The sequence below is a fragment of the Alexandromys fortis genome, unplaced genomic scaffold, assembly GCF_014885135.2.
Source record: "Alexandromys fortis isolate MF-2015 unplaced genomic scaffold, M_Fortis_MF-2015_v1.1 scaffold_140, whole genome shotgun sequence".
Classification (NCBI taxonomy): Eukaryota; Metazoa; Chordata; class Mammalia; order Rodentia; family Cricetidae; genus Alexandromys; species Alexandromys fortis.
The window spans coordinates 4,637,819-4,659,549 of record NW_026068048.1 but is presented as its reverse complement, the minus strand read 5'-3'; the positions used below and the strand labels follow the sequence as shown (position 1 = coordinate 4,659,549).

Below are 21,731 nucleotides of genomic sequence, written 5' to 3'. Positions count from 1 at the left end.
AGAGCTCAATATCTAGCTTGGGCAAGATCCTGGATTCTTTCTCTTTCTCCTTGGTTGCCGAGGGAGTGCTAGAGTTCTGGGAAAACATCTGGTCCCAAGGCATACAAGGATGTTTAGGTTCCGCTGTCTATGGGATGTGGTAGGTGTTGGTTGGCTCAAGCGGGTATGACCTGACATACTAACCCTTGGTAAGAGGGTCTGCTTTCATTTCTTGTTTCCACACTTGCCCAGAAAACTGGCCTGCTTGTTCTGTGCATTGTCTTGAGCACTCCAGACAAAAAAAAATAAAAGGCCATCTGAAGTAGGAGACTTTGGGATGCTGAAGCCATGGGTGGTTTCCCATCTGCATCTCCGGAGGTTCTGTCTGCCCTGATACACCTGAGTATATCCTGAAGGCCCTTGACTAGGAAGTCACACAGGGATATGATACAATGTTTATTTTTAGATGATTGCAATATTGGTTTCTTTTTTCCTGTAAATAAACTCTTATTGTTTTTAAGTATGAAGTGAGTACTCGAAATCTAAAAGTTTAAAAGTAGGCTGGGTGTGGTGGCACACACCTTAAACCCCAGCACTCGGGACAGAGGCAGATGGATCTCTAAAAGTTCAAGGACAGTTTTGTCTGTGTAGTGAGTTCCAGGACAGCCAGCACTATACAGTGAGACCCTCTTTCAACAAAAATGTTAAAAAGTAACAGTGTAGCCATGTGGCAGCAAAGTGCCTACCTACCACACACACACACACACACACACACACACACACACACACACACACACACACACACACGGGCTTAGGTTCAGCCCCCAGCATCCCATAGATTGTACACAGCCCAGAACTGGTGTATAGACAGGAGGCTACTATCCTCAGCTACATAGCGAGTTCAAGATTAACCTGGGCTACGTAAGATTGCCTCAAGAAAAAAAAAAAAAGATCTGGAGTTCATGTCCCTAGCTACAGTGGCTTCCTGTGGACAACCTGCCACACTCTTGGTTCTGTGTGGCCTCGTATTCTGACCTCCCAGCTCCAGTGTCCACAGGCAGAGGTGGCCTCCACTGTCCGTCACTGTGTGCGGCACACAGGCTGTTTCAGCAGAGCGAACAAAGTGCAGTGTCCAAAGGTGCCAATACTCAAATGCATTAGCGCTGGTAGGGATGAAACTAATACACTGCTCTTCCTCAGCTGCTGAGCCAGAGCCCTGTGCGCCCGCAGTGCCCTTCCCCATCCAGAAGGTACAGATGGATGAGCGAGAAGAGTTCGGACCGCGGCTGCCTCCCGTCTTCTGCCCCAGTGAGTCCAGGCCCCATGTGCCGCCCCTGCAAAGAAACAGCGCCAATAATGTCCCCCGACCCGTCCCTCTGACTCCACACCAAGTGTTCACATGTGTTTCCGATTGTAATCACCATGGACACTCAGTGCCCCCACCGAGTGCCTGAGCCACGGTTGTTTCTTTAAGTATCGAAGCTCAACATTGTCTTGTCTTCTCAGCCTGGAGATGTTGGAAGAATCTTAAGTGTTGTCATTTTACAGGGCTGATATGGTGCTATAACCCCAGCACTCGCGACACTGAGGCAGGAGGATCACAAGTTGGAGGCTAGTCAGCCCCTGCCTTAAAAATAAAAAAGTCACTTTTGGAAAGGAAGAGTCAGTACCTTTACTTCCAACACTTGGGAGGCAGAGGCAGGTGGATCGCTGTGAGTTCAAGGCCAGCCTGGTCTACAGAGTTCCAGGACAGCCAGGGCTACAAGTGAGACCTTGTCTCAAAAAAAAAAAAAAAAAAAAAAAAGATGATGGATGGGGCACTGTGGACAGAAGAGTATTTCTGGTTCTGTTGGACTTTGGCTAACAGAGCAAATAAAATCAGCCTGTTCATTCGGCTGTAGACAAGGCCAGCCCTCCTCCCCAGCGTCTTTAGCAGCTTCTGTTAGCAGGGGTCACATGCTAACATCCCTGTGAAAGTGTTCAGACAAGGTTTCTGCCGTGGCTCTGAAGGCCAGGCTAGCAAGTATGCTAGCGTGGCCCACTTAGATAAGTGGCCCATGATTCCACTGCCCACCACGAAGCTTCCTGTGGTATTCCCACCTAGATACTGGCGCGACTGTCGACCCCAACTTTCAAAGAATGCCAGCAAGTGTGTTTCTCTTGGCTTTGGTCCACGGATCTTTGGTCCAGGTTAATGTTAGTACTTGCTGGCTGAAGTGCTCTGAGGCTTTTTAGGCACATTTCCCAGAATGCCCTTGCCATCCATTTTACAGTGAAGAATAACTTGGTCCATGGGTTACTTCGGGGATAGGATTTTCAAAAAGTAGGATTAAAAAAAAAAATCCTGGGGAGGTAAATTTTTTTTTTTTTTTTTTGGTTTTTCAAGACAGGGTTTCTCTGTGGCTTTGGAGCCTGTCCTGGAACTAGCTCTGTAGAGCAGGCTGGTCTTGAACTCACAGAGATCCGCCTGCCTCTGCCTCCCGAGTGCTGGGATTAAAGGCGTGTGCCACCATTGCCCTGCCGGGAGGTAAAATTTTGAAATATCTGACTGACAGTGTGGATAGAAAACTGCAGAGCCTTGTAATGGTAATCTTCACGTTCTCCCTGCTGCTCACGTGTTCATTACACCCCCAGATACTCGTCAGAAACTTGAGACACCTCAAAAAGAGAAACCTAAGAAGAGCAAAGAAAAACACAAGACCAAGAAAGAGCACAGACGAAAGAAAGAGAAGGTGAGTGCCTCCCTCCTGAGCGCACAGAGACATGTGGGAGTGTCCTGAGCCGCCCAGAGCAGCTCCTGGCCCAGGAGGGACATGGTCCCTCGGTGCCTTGACAGACTTGTTCACATCCAGGGCTAACTCTTTATTTTTTCAGAAACCTTGTTTTTTTGTTTTAGAGCAGAAAATTATAAATACTAAAGACTAAAAAGTGGATGGATGGATGGATGGATGGATGGATATAGAGAGATAGATATGTAGGTAGGTAGAGATGCCCAGTGGTAAGCATACCGGCTGCCTATGCAGAGGACCAAAGTTTGTGTTCTGGCACCCTCAGGATGGCTCACAACTATAGCTCCAGTTCCAGGGGATCTGATGCCCTCCTCTGGCCTCTGCTGGCACGACATACATGCGTTGCACCGACATATACACAGGCAGAACACCCATATACGTAAAAATAAAGGAAAAAAAGACATTAAAAAAGGATTTGAGGTACTTTATTCTAGACATTAAATAATAACACTGCTCCCAGCCACCTCATTGTTACTAAGGACTGAGCTCTTGGTCCTTAGTGGTCATTTGAAGGGAAGGAAACTTGAGAAGAAGGAAGGGCAATGGATTCCCTATCACATCCCCTCTCTTGTCATCCATGTGCTCCTTATGTCTCATAACCTACAGTCTGGTTGGTGCATGGCGGGTACCTGTGCGGCCCAGTCCAGAGTACAGTCAGTGAGAAGCCGTACCACACGGAAGGAAAATTCATGCAGTGTTGGAAACCAAACCCATGTGTTCTTACCCCTGCTCTTCCGTGATGGAGGTGGAGTCACAAGGATCCCGCCTGCATCTCTGTGATTCTGCTGTGTCCTTTGTGGACGTGTTGGGGAGACCAGCATGTGCAGTTTAACTAACAGTCACAGCTGTTAGTGTCTGACTGTCACCATTAGGACAAAGTGCACTCCAGAGGAGAATTTTAAGTTTTTTAAAAGTTTTAAATAAAAAAAAACATTTTGTTTTCCAGCAACCAAACACATGCCTGGTATAGTTGGTTTTTTTTTTTTCTCTTTCTTTTCAGCCCAGGCCATTTTATATGACAGAGTTCTACCTTTGAGCCCAGCTCCCAGCCCTTCTCAGGGGAATTCTAAGCCTTTACCTACTGAGCTATGCTGCCAGCCCCTCACTGGTGGGTTCTAGGCAAATATTCTACACTAAACAATAACCCCAGGGGCTAGAGAGATGGCTCAGTGGTTAAGAGCATTGCCTGCTCTTCCAAAGGTCCTGAGTTCAATCCCAGCAACCACATGGTGGCTCACAACCATCTGTAATGACGTCTGGTGCCCTCTTCTGGCTTGCAGACATACACGCAGACAGAATATTGTATACATAATAAATAAATAAATAAATAAATAAATAAATAAATAAATATTAAAAAAAATAACCCCAACCCCACTGGCAGCTTACCTCATGCTCCTAGGTTAGCATGTGTGTGTTTGAAAATTTGTGAGTTCAAATGTGCATTTGAAGGCCAGGGGTCCATATCAAGCATCACAGTCAACCAATCGACACCTTTTGTGTGTGTGCTGGATGTGGGTTTTTTTGTTTTTTTGGACTGGGTTTTTTAATGTAGCCTTGGCTATTGTAGAATTCACTGTGTAGACCAGGCTGGCCTTGAACTCACAGAGCTCTACTTGCCTTTGTCTCTCAAGTGCTCCCAGCCCCCTCCACCTATTTGAGATAGGGTCTCTCACTGAACCTGGAACTCGCCACTGCTGGGACAGTCCGTGCCCGAGCTTGGTCAACAAGAACTTTGCCAAGCTTGGTCAACAAGAACTTTGCCGTCTGAGCCACTCCCCAGCTCCTGCTTGCTCAGCTTCTTTGTTTTGCTGAGTCATCCAAGGAAGCCCCTGTTTGTTTCTCTCATGTCTTAATCCGCGTCTATATTTTCTTTTTTCCTAGAAAAAGAAACACAAGAAGCACAAGCACAAAAGTAAGCAGAGGAACAAGAAGTCAGAGAAAAGCAGCAGCTCCGAGAGCGACGGCAGCGACAGCGGGAGCGATGAGGGGGCGATGGCGGACCTGTGCCCCCAGGAGCTGCTGAGACGGTAGCCAGGGGAGGGCAGGGTGGTCTGAGAGCTCTCAGAGGCTTTGGCTTAGGGGTGGTGGCCCTCACCTGTCACCCCATCTTTTGGGAAGCTGAGTCAGGAGGATCTCAAGTTTGAGGACGATATGGACCACATGGTGTGATATTGTGTCTCAAAACCTCAACGTGGGAGTGAAGTAGAAACAGAGAGAGAAAAAAATTCACGTCCAACAGAAAAAATTCTTGTCTCACATTAACCTCCTCTGTTGGTCTCCTGGTAACTCTTAAGACTTCTGTACGAACACACATGCACACACACAATCATACACACATACATGCAATCATATACACACAATCACAAATAATTATATACATATGAACAATCATACACACACAATCATATACATGCATGCAGATGCACACACATAATCATATAAACATACTCATATACTCACACATGTCATATACACAGTCATACATGCAGTTATAAACACATCATATACACATTGTTGTGCATGTTTAATATATGTATTTCAAGATTGACTTATTTTATGTATATGAACATTTCCCTGCATGCAGTGCACCCAGGGGCCAGGAGCGGGTGTTGGATCTCTTGGAGCTAGACTTACAGTGGTTAGCTGCTATGCCGGCACCTCGACCTGGACCCAGGTCCTCTGCAAGAGAAGCCAGTGTTCCTAACCTCAGAGCCATCTCTCCAGCCCACCCCAGCCTCCTTTTCCAGACTATAGCACTAACAACCTCTAGCCCAGTTCCCAAGAGAGGCCTTGTTCCCCTCTGAAAGCTCATGCATGGTCTCTGCAGTCCTGCCTTCCTGTCTGCATTCTGGTCTTCCACACTCCCACCAGACGGTCTGTGAAGGTCTACTACAGTCTTCTAGGGTTTCTCTATCTTGCAGCTCCTAACACATTCCTCCCACAAACCAGTTCTAAAGACTTGTGAACCCCATGGTCGGGAGCCCCCTTGGCAGCTATTTTCTGTCTCTTTTCTATGCTGTGATAAAATAAGGGACAGAGAGCAAATTGAGGGGGCTTTTTGGCTCACAGTCTGATGGTGTGGTCCATCGTGTGGGATGACCAGCTGATCACACCTGCCTGGATGTGGTAGCAGAGAGATGAAGGCTGGCACTCAGCCAGCTTCCTCCTCTATCCCTTTTTCTTCAGTCTGGGACCCCAGCCCTTGGGATGTTGCCACCTACATCCAGGGTGAATCTTCCCAGTTAAATAGCTCTAGGATTACCCTCACAGAAGGCCAAGGATGCGTCTCCTAGGTGATGCCAAATCCAGTCATGTTAACAATGCAAATTAACCACACACCCATTAGTTAGCTCCACTCACATCCCGTCCTGCCCTCCTTGTTTGAGTCAGATCTCACTAAGCTCAGCCAGCCTGGAATTCACTATGTCGCCCTGGTTGGCCTGAAAGCCATGGTGACTGCTTTTCCCTGTAGAATGCTGGGTTTGCAGATGTGATCCCTGACATCTTCAGATGAGCAGGGCTGCCGTGGGCAGGACACTGCTGTGGGAGACTCACCCCTGCACAAGAGGCCACACGGGCAGAACACCCAAACACCCAAGCAGGTGGCTGTGTGCTGCTTGACATGTAAAACTTCTGTAAAACCTAAGGGTGTGGTAGTGCCTGTATTCCTAGCACCTGAGAGGGGGAGGCAAGAGGATCAGGAGTTCAAAGTCATCCTGACCTGCATAGCAAGTTTGGGGTCAACCTGGGCTACAGGAGATCGTTTCTCAAAAACAAAAAAAAAACAACAACAACAACAACAAAAAAACCCAAACAAACATAAAAAAACAAGGAGACAAACACAAGGGACAGAGCCAGAGGGGCAGGGATGTGGTGTGTGCTGTTGGTCTTCGGCCTTCAGATTGCTCTAGACCCCCCTGTGCTTTCAATCACTGTAACAAATACAAGGCAACAACTTGTAGTGAGAAAAGAAGCCTGGGCTCTCAGTTTTGGAAGGGCCAGCTAATGCTCAGATGTCCCTGTTGATTTGGACCTGAGATGAGACAGCAAACTGGGGTGGGAAGGTGGAGCAGAGTGAAAAGGAAAAGGAAGAGGCTAGAGTCCCACTGTCTGCTTTAAGGGCAAAAGAGAGTCCTCCAATGACCCAAGACCCTCACTGTTCCACCAGCCAACAGTGGGACTTACTTGTGGGTTCCAGAGATCAAACTCAGGTCATGAGGCTTGGGGCAGGTGCCCTCACCTTTGGAACCATCTTGCCTGCCTTCTTCTTTTGTCCTTTTCCAAAATAGTATCTCAGCCAGGCCGTGGTGGAGCACGCCATTAATCCCAACATTCAGAAGGCAGAGGTAGGCGGATCTCTGAGTTTGAGGCCAGCCTGGTGGTCTACAGAGTGAGTTCCAGGACAGCCAAGGCAACACAGAGAAACCCTGTCTCAAAAAACAAATCAAACAAAAGAGATAGTATCTTATTATTTAGCCCAGGCTGGCCTTGATCTGCCTTCTCCATCAGTCCTCTGAGTGCTAGGATTATCAGTGGGCACAGCATGCCCAGCTCCTACTAAAGTTTAGTTTTATTTAAGGGAACCACGTGCAATTTAGTTGTATGAGCTTTCCCCCTTGTTGTATCCACAGTGCTGAGGACTAGATCCAGGATCTTATGCACCTTAGTGCTGTACACGGCTCTAGCTCCTCAAGTCCTAATGGGATTATGTTATATAAGCTCTCAGTGGCTGCTTTAGGAGATGCTTCCGTGTTATCTAGGCAACGGTAGCTGGTTGGTCCTTGACTTTGTAGTGTTCCTTTATGTAAATGAAAAATAGAGTGTTGCCTGTTCTGTTCTTGGTTTTCTCTCTAGAGTGAAGCCCTACTCTGTGTTGAGTCAAGGGGCCATGGACTTCCTTTGCGATCATCTCTTCCTTTCGTTCTTTCTTTTTGGGAGAAGGTCTTGCTATGTAGCCCATTTTGACCTCTAACTTTTGATCTTCTTGGCCCCTGAGTGCTGGGACTATAGGTGTGCACCACCATGCCCAACACCTACTTTCTTGTATTTTGAAGTTGAGGACTGAAGAGCTAGAGAGGCAGCTCATCGGCTCTGCTCTTACAGAGGGTCCTAGTCTTGTGCCCAGCACCCAGAGCAAGCTCATTGCTGCCTGTAACTCCAGTTCTAGGGGAGCTGATGCCCTCCTACGGACTCTGAGTACCTGCACTCACGTGCATGCACACACACACACACACACACACACACAGACACATAATGTAAAAATGATAATAAATCTGAACAAATAAACTAAGGATTAAAGCCAGCCGTGGTGATTCATACTTGCAGTCGCAGCACTTGGGAGCTGAGACAGGAGGATTTCTGTGCATATGGGGCTAGCCTGGGCTCTAGTCTAAGCCTGTATTAAGGGTTGGGGTGTGGCACAGTGGTGTCTCATCCCCTCTGTCTCTCCTGTTTCCTTCTGCAGACTGAAGAGTCTCCCGCTAAGGAGGCAGTAATGGAGTCCTGCCCTGGCCCGCCTCAGCCTGGAATTGCCTCCATGCTGAAGTCCCTTGATTTCCCAGCTCACACATTGTACAAAATGTATTTATATGTAAATCTTGCTGTAAAATAAGTTTTTAAACCTTGACATTTCACAGGCTGCCCTGAAAGGTTGCAGAAATTGATTCCTATTTTTAACTTCAGTCCCTGTTATGGGGCGAGAAGACTGAACAGTTTAATTAAAGTGGCTTTTTTTCTATGTGCTTCTTGATTTCTCTTGGGATTTCCTGGAGGTCCTAAAAAGGAGAGGAGCATGAAGGCTTTTCTTCTGGTTTCGGTGTGAAAATGACTGAGTCCACTGAGGGCAGCTGGGTCTCTGAAGAGGAGGGGTGGAGGAGGAGCTCGCTATCCTTGGCGTGGGCCCTTCCGGTGGGCTGTGCCTGGAGCCCAGTGGGCAGACGGAGCAGGCCAGTATGCACAGCCTGGTCGCCCTGGGGAGGCGTGGGTGGTAGAACTTCCCTGAACCAGGCTCCGATTTCATCCCAGCACGTTGGGGGGGGGGGGGGACCAAAGTTCAGAGGACTTTACACAATCAAACAGAACAACTTCAAAAGAAGTGAGAAAATCCATGCTTTGTTTAACCACATGAGAATTCTCTCTCTCTCTCTCTCTCTCTCTCTCTCTCTCTCTCTCTCTCTCTCTCTCCCTCCCTCCCTCTCTTTCTCTCTCTCTCTCTCTGCCTGTAGTTGTCATTGGAGTTGTAATGAATCTTTCCCTTGTAAATACACCAATGGTGTGACCCTGTCCCCAGAAGCTGTGTCCTGTTCCATGCAGGTCATTCTGTCATAGCTTATGAACCATTTGCTAGTCACTACCAGACACAAAGTGGGTGTGTTGTGGGTTCCTACACAGGCGAAGGACAGAGATTGACCTGCGACTGGAAGCCAGGCTCCAGGAGGGCACAAGGGTAAGGTGTCTGGTTTTGACCTTCAGTCTCCTTCCTCATGTGACCAGAGATCATTTTTTAGGGGTACTCTGCATTGGGAGGCATCCTCTATTCCCGCCCCCCGCCCCCACTTTCCTCCTGGCTTTCCCTCCCTTTTCTCTATTGAGATTGGGTCTTGCTACTATGTAGCCCAGGCTAGCCTGGAAAGGAGCAGTCCTGCCTGAGTCAGGAACGGGGCAGGTAAATGGCAGAACCCGATGCAGCACGTGAATCCGAAGGGCTCAGCGCGAGTGTGAGCACGCGGTGCCACCGTTCCCCGCTGTGCCTGTGACCGGCTCCAAGATGGCCTCACCACCAGCCCCCCGGAAAACCTCGGAGGGCGCCAGGAAAGGTTCTGCAGATAACTGGAGGGGTTCAGCCGAAACTAGAAAGGGTTCTAGAAACAGGAAGAAATCTATTGAGATGAAAAAAGACCCTGATGAGGCCCAGAAGAGTCCTGGAGAAGCCCAGAAGGATTCTGGCGAGGCCAGGAGGAGTTTTCCACGGAGGGGATACACGGGGTCCAAGAAGTGGAGTTTTGGCGAGGACAGGAGGGGTTCAGTGGATAGCAGAAGGGTTTCATTCGATAGGAGGGTTTCGGTCGATAGCAGGAGGGGCTCTAACGAGAGCAGGCGGGGTTCCGGTGAGGGCAGGAGGGGTTCAAACGAGGACAGGGACAGCTTGTTGTCCCTCCCTGTTGTGCGACCCAGCAAGTTGCCATGGGCCACTCTGATGAGAGCCTTGGGTCGCTTCAAGCTGTCACTCCCGGATATCCGTCAGGACTATATGCTGGCCTCTCGAGACCCCCTGGCTGTGGACAAGGAACTTGGGCCACGTGTGAAGCACCACAAGGTGGTGAGGAGGTTCTGGGGCAACAACCAGCCTCTTGCCAAGGTCAGAACCACCCGCCAAGGTCAGATGACCCAGATGACTTTCCTACCACCTGAGTGCCCCTGGGTCCACTCTGCACCCTTCCACTGCCAGCCTCTGTGGAGGGCAGAGGTGCAGCACCCCTGAGGGTGTATGTGAGGCTACGTATGCCACTTGCTCCCTCTGGTAGTGAAACCTGGGGGCTCCTGGAGGCTTCCGGTAGCCAGTGTCTCACCCTACATTCCCAGCCCTTTGCACCCCTTCACATCCCAGAGGCCCCTGCAACTCTGGTGACTTCATCTATCCCCACCTTCCTGGAAGCAGAGAACAAAGCCTTTTGTCTCCTTCCCTCCATTTGTCTGTGCTCCGTTAACTCAGCACCCCGAATCCCGGCACACGGGTACCCCGTGATTCTTAGCTATGAGAGGAACAGGGTAAGGGGTGGGCTGTTTTCATCTTACTCCCCCTATCTTTGCTTTTCATCTTTATTGTTATAATTTTTGAATCATACAGTCCCACTGAGTCTTTTTTTTTTTTAAACATTTTCACATTGTATGTATAACTGTCACAGCTTTGGAACATTTGTTATAAAAATTTATGTTATGTGTACGAGTGTTTACCTGCATATATGTGTGTGCCCCACGTGTGGCAGTGCCTGCAGATGCCAGAAAAGGGTGTTATAGACAATTATAGACTCTAGAATGTGAGTTATAGACAGTTGTGAGTTTTCATGTGGGTGCTGGGAATTGAACCTGTGTCCTCTGCAAGAGCAGCCAGTGCTGTTAACAATGAGCCATTTCTCCAGCCCCCACATGTTTAACTATAAAAAAAAGATTTGTCTCTATGTCTACATGTGTGTCTGTATGAATGCATGCCATGTGACTACATACCTGACAAGACCTGAAAGTCTAGTTGTGAACCACTTGATGCTGGTGCTGGGAACTGAATTTGGGTCCTCTGCACAAGCAAGAAGCACTCTTTGTTTTGGTTTTCTCAAGATGGTTTCTGTAGGTGGAGTTTTCCTGTCCCAGGAATGGCTTCCAAATTAACACCCAGAGGCTTAATATTATGTATAAATGCTTGGCCAATAGCTCAGGCTTAATACTAGCTAACTCTTACACTTAAATTAATGCATGTTTCTTATTTATGCTTTACCAGGTGGCTCATGGCTTGTTACCTCATTTTCTATATGTCCTGCTCCCTCAGGCCGGCTGGCATCTCTTGATTCTGTCCTTCCTTCTCCCAGAGTCCTCTGTATCTGACTGTCTCACCTATACTTTCTGTCTGACTACTAGCCTGTCAGCTTTTTTATTAACCAATAAGAGTAATACATCTTCACAGTGTACAGAAGGATTATTTCACAGCATTTCCTCCTTTTTGTCTAATTAAAAAAGTTCTTTTTAAACATAGTAAAGCTATGCATATAACAGAACAGTTATTAGGTAAGAATTACAGTTACAAGTTATCTCAGTCGATAGAGCATGAGACTCTTAATCTCATGGTCATGGGTTCGAGCCCTACATTGGGCACCAGTGAAGTGATATTCTAATTATTCTAATTATTTTTTTATCAATAAAAATTTGGAAGTCAGATATTGGGGTAGGAGCCTGAAAGATCAGAGGAGCAGAGAAGCCACCAGCCTTCCCTACCTGCTCCGTTCCTTCCTCCAAACAGAGAGCCGTATCCCCTTTCGGCCTGCCTTACTACTTCTAGCCTCGGTGTTTCAAAACTTCTGTGGTTAATTTTGGTCCGCTAGTGGCTAGCTCCACCCTCTGACTCCAAGGAACCTTTATTGTCAGAACACAATCAAAATACCCCACAACAGGTCTCCCTGTGCATCCCTGGCTGTCCTGGAACTCACTGGGTAGAGCAGGTTAGCCTCCAAACCACAGAGATCTGCCTGCTGCCACCTCTCTAGCGCTGAGTTTAAAGACCTATGCCATTGTGCCTGGCACAAGAAGCCCTCTTAACTGTTGAGATGTCTCTCTGGTCCCCATGTGTAACTTTCTAAAGAACTGTTCAACTGTTTTCTGAAGCAGCTCCCCATTTTCACATTCCTACCAGCAATGTGTGGGACTCTAATTTGTCCCCAAGCTTGCCGACTTTTATTAAGCAATCGTAATGCACGTGACAAGCTATCACTCTGGGGCTCGTGTTCGCATTCCCCGGTTGACTAATGATGCTGACAGTCTCACCCATCACTGGGATGTCTCTGGAGAAGCGTCTATTCAGGTCCTCAGCTCACTTGTTGGCAAACAGCGGTCTATCTGCCTGCCATGCTCAAGATGCTGTGTTCAGTCCTCAGCATGTCATACGGCAGGCACATGATACATGGCAGTAATCTCCGCACTCAGGAGGTCGAGGCAGGAAGGTCGGGAGTTGAAGGTTGCGTGTGCAAGACAGTGAGGCAGGTAAAGGCTACTGAGCCTGTTGGCCTGAGTTCAATCCCCAGCCCCACATGATGGGAGGAGAGAATCAGGCCCCTCACTTGTGCTCTGAGGGCCGCCATTGCACGGTGCTCCCTCACATATACTAAATAAATGTAATAAATAGAAGAAGGGAATTCAAGGTTATCATTGACTATGTAGCAAGTCCAGGTCTAGCTTGGGCTACATGAGACGTCTCAATTAAAAAAGAAAGGAAGGAAGGAAGGAAACTGGGGCTGCGGGGATGACTCAGTAGTTCAAGTGCTTGGAGTGCAAACAAGAGGGCTGGAGTCTCGAGCCCTAGAACACATGTGAACCCTGAGAGAGTGTGGTAGCCCAGCTGCAGTCTCAGTCTCAGGACACCTAGATCAAGATGGCTAGCCACACTTAGCCCTTCCTGGAAGCTTTGTGTTTGGTGGAAGGTCTTTGACTGAGAGACCTTGCCTCAAAAAATAGGGTAGAAGGGGCTGGAGCGATGGCTCAGAGGTTAAGAGCACTGACTGCTCTTCCAGTGGTCCTGAGTTCAATTCCCAGCAACCACATGGTGGCTCACAGCCATCTGTAATGAGATCTGGTGCCATCTCCTGGCCTGTAAACATACAGACAGACAGAACACTATACAGATAGTAAATAAATAAATAAATAAATCTTTAAAAAAAAAAATAGGGTAGAAGACTTCCTGATTATCAGCTGGGGTCTCCACACGTACACACACACAGTGTACCTCCACATGGGTAAATTTGTATATACACTAGTGCACCACACACACACACACACACACACACACACACACACACAAAGAAGAAAATAATACAATTAGAATTTGTTTGTTCTTAATCATTGAGTTCTGAGTCCTTTAGCATTTTAAACTCAGGCTCCATAGCAAATATTTAATTTCTTGACGGGATCCTTTGTAGCACAAGTGTTCTTAATTGAATTGAATTGAACTGAATTCATCTATCTTTTTGAGATAGGGTCTCAGGTACTTTCGTTTCTGGTGTTTTAAGACCGGCCACCTCCCTGTTGCGGCTCTCCGTGCGGAGAGCACAGGCACAAATGCTTTCCGTTGTGGTGATGTCAGCTCACCTATTTTTGTTGCTGTCATTTGCACTTTTGGTGTCAGATCTAAGAGGCCACCCCCAAGGCAAGAGTGAGAACATTTACACCTTGAGCTCCAACTTCCAAGAGCCTCGGGGTTTCAGTATGTGGCATTTAAGCCTTTGGGCCAGTTTGATCTTATTTCCGTGCGTGGTGTGAGGTATGTATCTGACCGGTTTTCTTATGTGTAAGTAACCAGTTTTCCCAGCCAAAAAAAAATGTGCTTAAAAGGTTTATTCTCTCCTTTTTGTGTGTGCGTGTATGATAACATGTATGTGTTTGTGTGCATGTGCATTCGTGCGTGTGTGTGCGCGTATAGGCCAGAGATCAACCTCAAGTATCACTCCTCACACCTCATCCTCCTTGGATGTTTTTGTTGTTATTTATCTATTCATTCATTCATTCACTTATTATTAGCGTGTGGAGGGGGGGTGTGCTCATATGAATGACAGAGGACACTTTTAGGGGACTAGGTTCTCTCTTTCCACCGTCTGGGTACTGGTGACTGGGCTCAGGATGGGATCAGTTCTGCCCACTGAGCTGCTCAGCAGTCGCTACCTGGGTGTTTTCTGTTTGTTTTTTTGAGACAAGAATTCTAGCTGGACCTGGGGCTCACCAGCTCTCCAGTTAGGCTAGGCTGGGTGACCAACGAGTCCCAGGGCTTCCCTGTCTGCCATCCATGCGTCTTTGTCCTTTTCAAAGACTGTTTTGGTATTTCAAAGACTGTTTTGGTAGTTGAGATCGTTCTCCCCATTTATTTGTTTATTTGTGTGTGTGTGTGTGTGTGTGTGGCGAGCTACATGGCTTCTCTCTCTCCACCCTTCTTTCTCCCAGCATTCAGCTTAGCCTTCCCCGCCTACCTAAGTTCTGCCCTATCAGCAGGCCCAAAGCAGCTTCTTTATTCATTAGCCAATAAAAGCAGCACATAGACAGAAGGACCTCCCTTCCACACCAGGCTTCCACACATTTTTTTTCCAGGTCACATGTTTAGAAGCACTGTTTTTTTTTTTTTTTTTNTTTTTTTTTTTTTTTTTTTTTTTTTTTTTTTTTTTGTATTTTTCTTGAGTCCTGCAACATTGCTGAACTGGCTGTATCCATCCTTGTGTTTAGATCCCGTATAAAATTCTGAGCGGGCACGACCACACCGTGAGCTCCTGCCACTTCTGTATGGATGACACAAGGCTCCTCAGCAGCTCCTATGACTGCTCGGTGAAGCTGTGGGTAGGTGGCCGGGTGACGGGCTTTCCCACCGTGAAGATTTCTCGTATGCTCAGGCGCCTCTCCAGAGAATTCTCCAGCACTGAGCCACCTGACTAAGGCCCCCAGGTTTTCCAAGGCTTAGGTGCAAGATAGAGGAGCCCACCCCAGTGTCAAGTCCTCAGAAAGAGCTTAATGCAGGGACAGGCAGCCCGTGGCTTCTGGACGCAGTAGGGGAGGGGGTGGAGGCTATAAGACTGACAGCCCCCAGCTTTGGGAAGGGGTCCTGGTTGTTCCTGGGCTCTGCTTGGGAGCCACTGATTTATATTTTATTTTAGATGTATTTATTGTATATGCATGGGTATTTTGCCTGCCTATCACATGTGTGCAGTACCTACAGGGGCCAGAGGGGGCATTATATCTTCTCCTGGAACTGGAGTTGTGAGCCTCCCATGTGGGTGCTGGGAATTGAACTTGGGTCCTCTGGAAGAGCAGCCAGTGCTTTTAACTGCTGAGCCATCTCTCCAGTCCCAAGTTGATTTTTTTTTTTTGGAGGCAGGGTTTTGCTAATGTAACTCAGATTGGCTTTGAACTCATGGTCCTCCAGCCTCCCTCATACAGGAATTACAGACCTGTGGCATCCCACCCTTGGGTGGACTGTTACTTCTCTGGCTCTCCTTTGCATCCGGAAAGCTCAGTTTCAGTATGTTGATCTTGTATCCTATGGTCGTGCTGAACCGTTGTTGTCTACGCTGTTTTCATTTCATTTTTATTTGTGTGTATGTGTGTGTCTGTATGCATGCATGCCAAATGCAGGCAGGTGTTCTCGCTGGCCAGACAAGGCCCTGGGCTTTCTGGAATCGGAGCTAGAGGTGTTTGTGACCTGCCCAGCATGGGTGTTGAGAATTGACCTTAGGTCCTCTGGAAGAACAGAAGGTGTTTTTAACCATAGAGCCTTGGTATTTTGGGTCCTATATAAAATTCCTATGGGGCTTAAGCCATTGTGAATTCCTGCTGCTTCCGTGATGGCCAGACCTTGGGTGCTCACAGAGGACAGATGGGGTTTCAGGTCTGGGACCTGCCCGAGAGGGATGGATGAGGGAGGCAACCATGAATGCCTGGCCGAGCAGCAGCAGGCCAAGGGATAAAGGTGATGTTCAGGCAGGGCTACAGAGGGGCAGCCTCTAGACTGCTTCTAGGACTTCCTGTTTGTGCCCGACAGGCCCCGCCGGGTTGGTATGGCAGCGCTGCTGGGGGAGAGGGAACAAGGTGGAGGGTGGGCGGTGTTAGCCCTCAAGGGCTTGGCTGAAGGGGACTGTGGGGCTGGAGCCGTAGGGGAGGATGCTCCCTTCTGGAGTTTGCTGTCTTCTGGTTTGAGTGGAGAAGAGGGCAGGGTGGAAGACTGTCCAGGCTGGTTCAGCTTCTGGGTTGAGTAACTGGACAGGTTAGATCCCCTGATCCTACAAATGACCGCGGAGGGAAGGCTATCTTGTCATCTGTGGTTGCTAAGGCCCAGGCCGATCAGATCAGGGTTTGGGACTATTCCAGGTTAGCTCACACCCTGTATTGGGGACCATGGGTGGTTTCTCCGACCTCCTGAGATCTTCTGAACGGCCCCAGGCTCAAAGCACCAGCTGTATGCCGGGACAGTGACAGGACTTGCCTCGCCCACCTCCGACCCCATGCCCACCCTCACCCCCGCGCCCACGGGCTCCCCACACCCTCTCTGCTGCAGACATCTTTGTCCTCGGAGCCCAGGGTGTCACCCTTAGGAAGACTGCAGCTTTCTCCGGGTCCTCAGCAGTCAGCAGGGGTTCCCAAGGCAAGGGGCAGGGGACTGTCACTGTGTACATTTCCTTGTCTGTTGACCCAGCAGAGGGATTCGTGGGGCTTCTGCGTGTTTGGGCTGAAAGGTTCCTGTCTCTCCATCCGTGCGTAATTGCTTGGCTTTTGTTTTTTGTTACACACACACACACACACACACACACACACACACACACACACGTACTGTACATTTAAAGAATTGAGACCACCCAGAAATACTATATGAAAGTATAATAAATTTTGACTCCATCAATCTGTCACTGCCCCCCACCTCCGGATTTTCCTGACAGTGCCTTTCCTCCCTCCCTCATTCAAAACCTGCCTAGTGCCGTGGGGGCTATAGCTCAGAGGTAGAGCATTTGTCTAACATGCACAAGGCCCTGCTAGGTTCCATCCCCATCACGAAGAGAAAACAAGATTTAAAACTTCCTAGAAAATTAACCAGAACCTGATCAGTCTTTGCCCTTCACACTATCTCACTTTGGAAGCTTGGTTTTTCCGACAGCCAAGTGGAAAGAGAGCCTGTTGGAGCCCCGTCCGTGGATGCGGTTCCGGCTTTTGACCACATGGGGGCACTATTGAATACTTAATCAGCTCTCAACCTCATAAGGCCTTGAGGCTTAGAATTCCTTGGGTTTTTTTTTGTTTTCCCCTAGAGAAACACACCAGCCAGGGAGACTAGATCCCAGGTGGTTAGTACTAACTCTTCTTCCCGAGCCCAGGTCACCAGCCTGAGTGCCCTGCTCCGCTGAGTTCCATTTGGGGAACTCAAGGCGGCCCTTATCTTTCACTGAGTTTGGAAAAGGGCCTATCGGGATTTCCTGAATGCGACCAGGCACCCTGTGGCACAGGCGTGGGGGGCTGGGTGTGTGCAGAGGACCATTCATAGCAGTCCTGGGGCCACCTGGTTTGTAAAAGTCACCGGTAAGCCAGCTTGTGAAAACTACCTTCCCGGAATTGGGGCGCTGGTCTCCCTTCCCCCACGCTCTCAAGTTCTGGGCTCTGGCACACACCTTTCGGGTAGATTCCATTTCACATGCGTGCCGCAGGCTATTGCAGGAGTGGCCGATCTCCAAGCTTGCACGTGAGAAGACTGGTCCGGCATCCTCTGGACTTTGGCCCCGGAGCCTTATTTTTTGCTGCTCTTTACTGTCACTGTTAGTGCAAGGGACTTGAGGGTTTTGCTTGTGTGAATGTATGCGCGGCCATGTGCATGCCTGGGCCTGCAGAGGCCAGAAGAGGGAGTCAGGGCCCTGGAACTGGAGTTACAGATAACAGTGGGGCTGGGAACTGACCTGGGTCCTCTGGGCAGGAGTGCTGGAAACCACTGAGCCATCTCTCCAGTCCTACATAAATCTTTACTTTAAAAAAGTGCATGACTTTCACGCCTGAGCCTTGACCCTGTCTCTCCTCTCTCCCCCGACTCACTGGAGGACTCTGAGGATGGAACGGTGATGTGGGACTTTCAGCCACGCCCCAAAGCTCCTGTTTTAGAATGCAGTATCACGGCTGACAACAGAAGGTGACATCCGGTCTCTTTTACACTGGTAGGGAAAAGTGAGAGTCAGCGGGCAGGCCAAGGTACCTGCAGAGCAGTGACAAGTTTCTGTTTGTTTGTTTAAGCAAATACACCAACCACATTTCCAGGTGTGGGCCTCAGTGTTTCCGTGGTCTCTGAACAACAAATGTGTGTCACAAGGTAGCAATGTGTACTTACTGTAGTTAAGTACCCAGGCTTCCTTTTCTTTCCTTCCTTTTTCTCCTTACGCTCCTCCCCCTTCTCCCCCATCCCCCCTCCTCCTCTTCTTTTCCCTCCTCCTCATTCTCCCTCTCCACTTCAACCCCTTCTTCTGCTTCTTTGAGACAGGGTCTCCTCACTCTACAGAACAGCCAAGCCTGAAACTCACTATGGAACCCAGCCTGCCTCAAACTTGGAGCAGTCCTCCTGCCTCAGCCCCTCCAGGTGCTGGGATGACAGGCATGGCCCATGAAACTTTGCTTGAATTTCCCGCACAAAAGGGTCTTTTCTATGGTCACACAAAGCCCGTGGCGGATACACCAGAGCTCCTTGGTCTAGCCTGGGCCCTTGTCTTAGTCAAAATCACTATTGCTGTGATGAGACTCTATGACCAAAAAGCAAGTTGGGGAGGGGAGGGTTTATCGGGCTTACACATTGCAGCCCGTCATTGAAGGAGGTCGGGACAGGAACTCAAACAGGTCAGGAACCTGAGGCAGGAGCTGATGTAGAGGCCATGGCCGGGCGGGTGGGGGTGGGGGGAGGCTGCTTACTGGCTTGCTCCTCATGGCTTGTTCAGCCTGTTTTCTTACAGCACCTACAATGGGCTGGGCCCTACAACCCAAACTTATCAAGGTGTTTTCTCTGAAGTTCCTCCTTTCAGATTACTCTAGCTTGTGACAAGTTGATATAAAATTAGCCTTTTTTTTTTTGGCTTGGATTTATTTATTTTTACTTTATGTGTATGCGTGTTTTGCCTGCATGTATTTAAGTGCAGGTGGATGCCCACGCTGCCGTCTGGGACAGCTCAGGGCTTGGGAGGCAGTGCACACACTTCGGGCTGGGTTTATTTTAGTTAATCCGTAAGTCCATTCACACAGGTGGGAGATGGGCCTTTAACAGACGGGAGAATCAACGGTAAAGGGATTCACTGGGCTGGAGGGATGGCTCAGAACCTGCCAGGTGTCTCTCACAACCTCCTGGAACTCCAGCTCCAAGGGTCCCTGACTCCTTTGGCTTCTGCAGCCACCTGAACTCACATGCACACGCCTGTACACAGACACACACCTATGCTCAATTCTTTAGACAAAGCATCTTAAAGGTTAGTGTGGCACATTCAGGCTTCATGGGGGATCTTTTTCTTTTCCTGAGACAGGGTTTCTCTGTGTAGTCTTGGCTGTCCTAGAACTTGCTCTGTAGACCAGGCTAGCCTCGAACTCACAGAGAATCCACCTGCCTCTGCCCCCTGAGTGCTGGGATTAAAGGCGTGTGCTACCACCCTCCAGTTGGAGTTTTTTTGTTTTGTTTTTAGATTTATTTATAATGTATAGTGTTCTGCCTGCATGTACACTTGCACACCAGAAGAGGGCACCAGACCTTTGGTTGTGAGCCACCATGTGGCTGCTGGGAATTGAACTCAGGACCTCTGGAAGAGCAACCAGTGTTCTTAACCTCTGAGCCATCTCTTTAGCCCCCTGGAGACCTTTATAAGAGGAAAATCTTGGCCATATGCCACAGATTAGACAAAGGTTTGCATGCTAGTCAGAATTTTTGTCACTGGGACAAATCCTGAGACAAAAAAACCTTGGGAAAGAAAGGTTTGTTTGAGCTCATCATTTTACAGGGGACACCACAGTTTGACCAGAGGTAGAGTGTGATGTCACAGCAGGAGGACCCAGTGTGGCAAAGGCCCTCACTTCACAGCAGGCCAGGAGCAGAGACACAGAAGTAAGCCAGGGAAAAGATCTGCCCTTCCAAAACATGACCCCAGTGGTCACTTCCTGTAACCTGTCCCATACCCTAGTTCTCACCACCTCCCAATAATGCCGCCAAAATATGAATCCATCTGTGGAGTAACCCTGAGTAAAGACAGACCCCCAGCCGCACCACCAGCTGGCCACTAGGCCTTCCACTCTTGGAATGCAGCTCCTCCCATCCAAAACCCAATGGGACATTTACATGCACGTCTCTGACTGTGTGAGAGAATTTCAGATCATAGCAAGCTGTCTGGGATAGCATCTTCCTGTACAAAGACATACGTGAGCAGAGGGGGGATCTGTGCGATCCTTATGAGTTGGAAAGATGACCTTAAAGGAAAATAGCAAATGACAGGAGAAATTTTGTATCTATCCATATATTTTTTTTGTTTTAAAGGTTTGTGGGTACGTGTGTGTGTTGCCCGCAGTGTGTCATTTGTGTGGTGCCTATGGAAGCCAGAAGCGAGTGTTGGATCTCCAGTCAGATGCTGTGGGCCACCATGGAGGTGCTGGGAATTGAACCCAGGCCCTCTGGAAGAGCAGCCAGTGCTCTTACCAACTGAGCCGTCTCTCCAGCCCCTAAAATGTTATTTTTATAACCCTAAATATAGAAGACTATCTTGGAGTGTCTGGAAGGTAAGGAAGATAATGGTGCCAGACTGTCTTTGGTGCTATTAGGTACCATTTTTCACAGGGGATGCACAAGTCCCTAGTGTAGTTTGCAAAGAAAGATCAATCTTGTTCCTAAATCATAAAAGGGGTAAGAGCCCTCATAGGAACCACAGGCTCCAGTGATGCTCTTGTTAAGGTGTAACGTGTGTTTGATTTTTCCAGGATCGTCGCATCATCGTATGATAAAAGCGTGAGGGTTTGGGACGTCGAGACGGGTCAGCTTCTGGTACGTATATCCTGTCTCATTGAGGGTGCCACTGTACCAGATCATGACTGGGCTTTGGTGGCTGTGGGCTGGACCTAGGATCGGGAACAATGACAAAAGCCCCAGCTTCCGGGAGGACATATTCTCATCTGCAGGGTTAGAGGATGCACTGATGGAAGGGTGGATATTGGGCAAGAACGGCTTCCGCCCCAGGCAGGTCAAGGGCTGCTCTCAGAACCGCAGGAAGACACCAAGAGTGGGTTGGCCATGGCACCCCAAGTTCCCCTGTGAGTCATTTGGAGCAGGAAGTGGGGCTGAGGCCACAGAGCAAAGGCTAGGCAGCTGATGTGCCAAAGCTTTAGGCTTTTTTCCAGTCTCTTCTCTCTGTGTCACAGATGGGGCCACTACCCACCTCTCCCCACAGTCCTCTCTCCCGCTCTCCATAGCCCTGGACTGTCTCAGCCCTGCTCAGGGGTCCTCTGGCACCTCCTATCCCACACCTCACTTCCCCTGCTTCTCTCTCAGTCAGTCTTCATCACCTCCCTCTCTCTCTCCAATTTTTTTTTAAAAGACAACCTTTCTAGCCAGGCAGTGGTGGCACACACCTTTAATCCCAGCACTCAGGAGTCAGAGGCAGGTGAACCTCTGTGAGTTCAAGGCCAGCCCGGTCTACAGAGTGAGACGTTCTCTCCAAAACAGACACACAGGTTTCTACC

General features: G+C 48.8%; 2 protein-coding genes across 2 annotated transcripts in view; both read left to right on the top strand.

Moving 5' to 3' along the window:
• Window positions 1-8,505, top strand: part of Gpatch1 (G-patch domain containing 1) — a 48,637-nt gene extending 40,132 nt beyond the window's left edge. Inside the window, exons 17-20 of the mRNA XM_050119077.1 lie at window positions 1,180-1,287; window positions 2,614-2,711; window positions 4,650-4,795; window positions 8,233-8,505. Of these exons, the coding sequence (XP_049975034.1) occupies window positions 1,180-1,287; window positions 2,614-2,711; window positions 4,650-4,795; window positions 8,233-8,263 (383 nt within the window). The 3' untranslated portion in view covers window positions 8,264-8,505. The remainder of the gene's footprint in view (window positions 1-1,179; window positions 1,288-2,613; window positions 2,712-4,649; window positions 4,796-8,232) is intronic.
• Window positions 8,506-9,534: 1,029 nt separating this feature from the next.
• Window positions 9,535-21,731, top strand: part of Wdr88 (WD repeat domain 88) — a 31,540-nt gene continuing 19,343 nt past the window's right edge. The window contains exons 1-5 of the mRNA XM_050119076.1: window positions 9,535-9,644; window positions 9,750-10,125; window positions 14,736-14,846; window positions 18,080-18,168; window positions 20,973-21,036. Of these exons, the coding sequence (XP_049975033.1) occupies window positions 9,535-9,644; window positions 9,750-10,125; window positions 14,736-14,846; window positions 18,080-18,168; window positions 20,973-21,036 (750 nt within the window). The remainder of the gene's footprint in view (window positions 9,645-9,749; window positions 10,126-14,735; window positions 14,847-18,079; window positions 18,169-20,972; window positions 21,037-21,731) is intronic.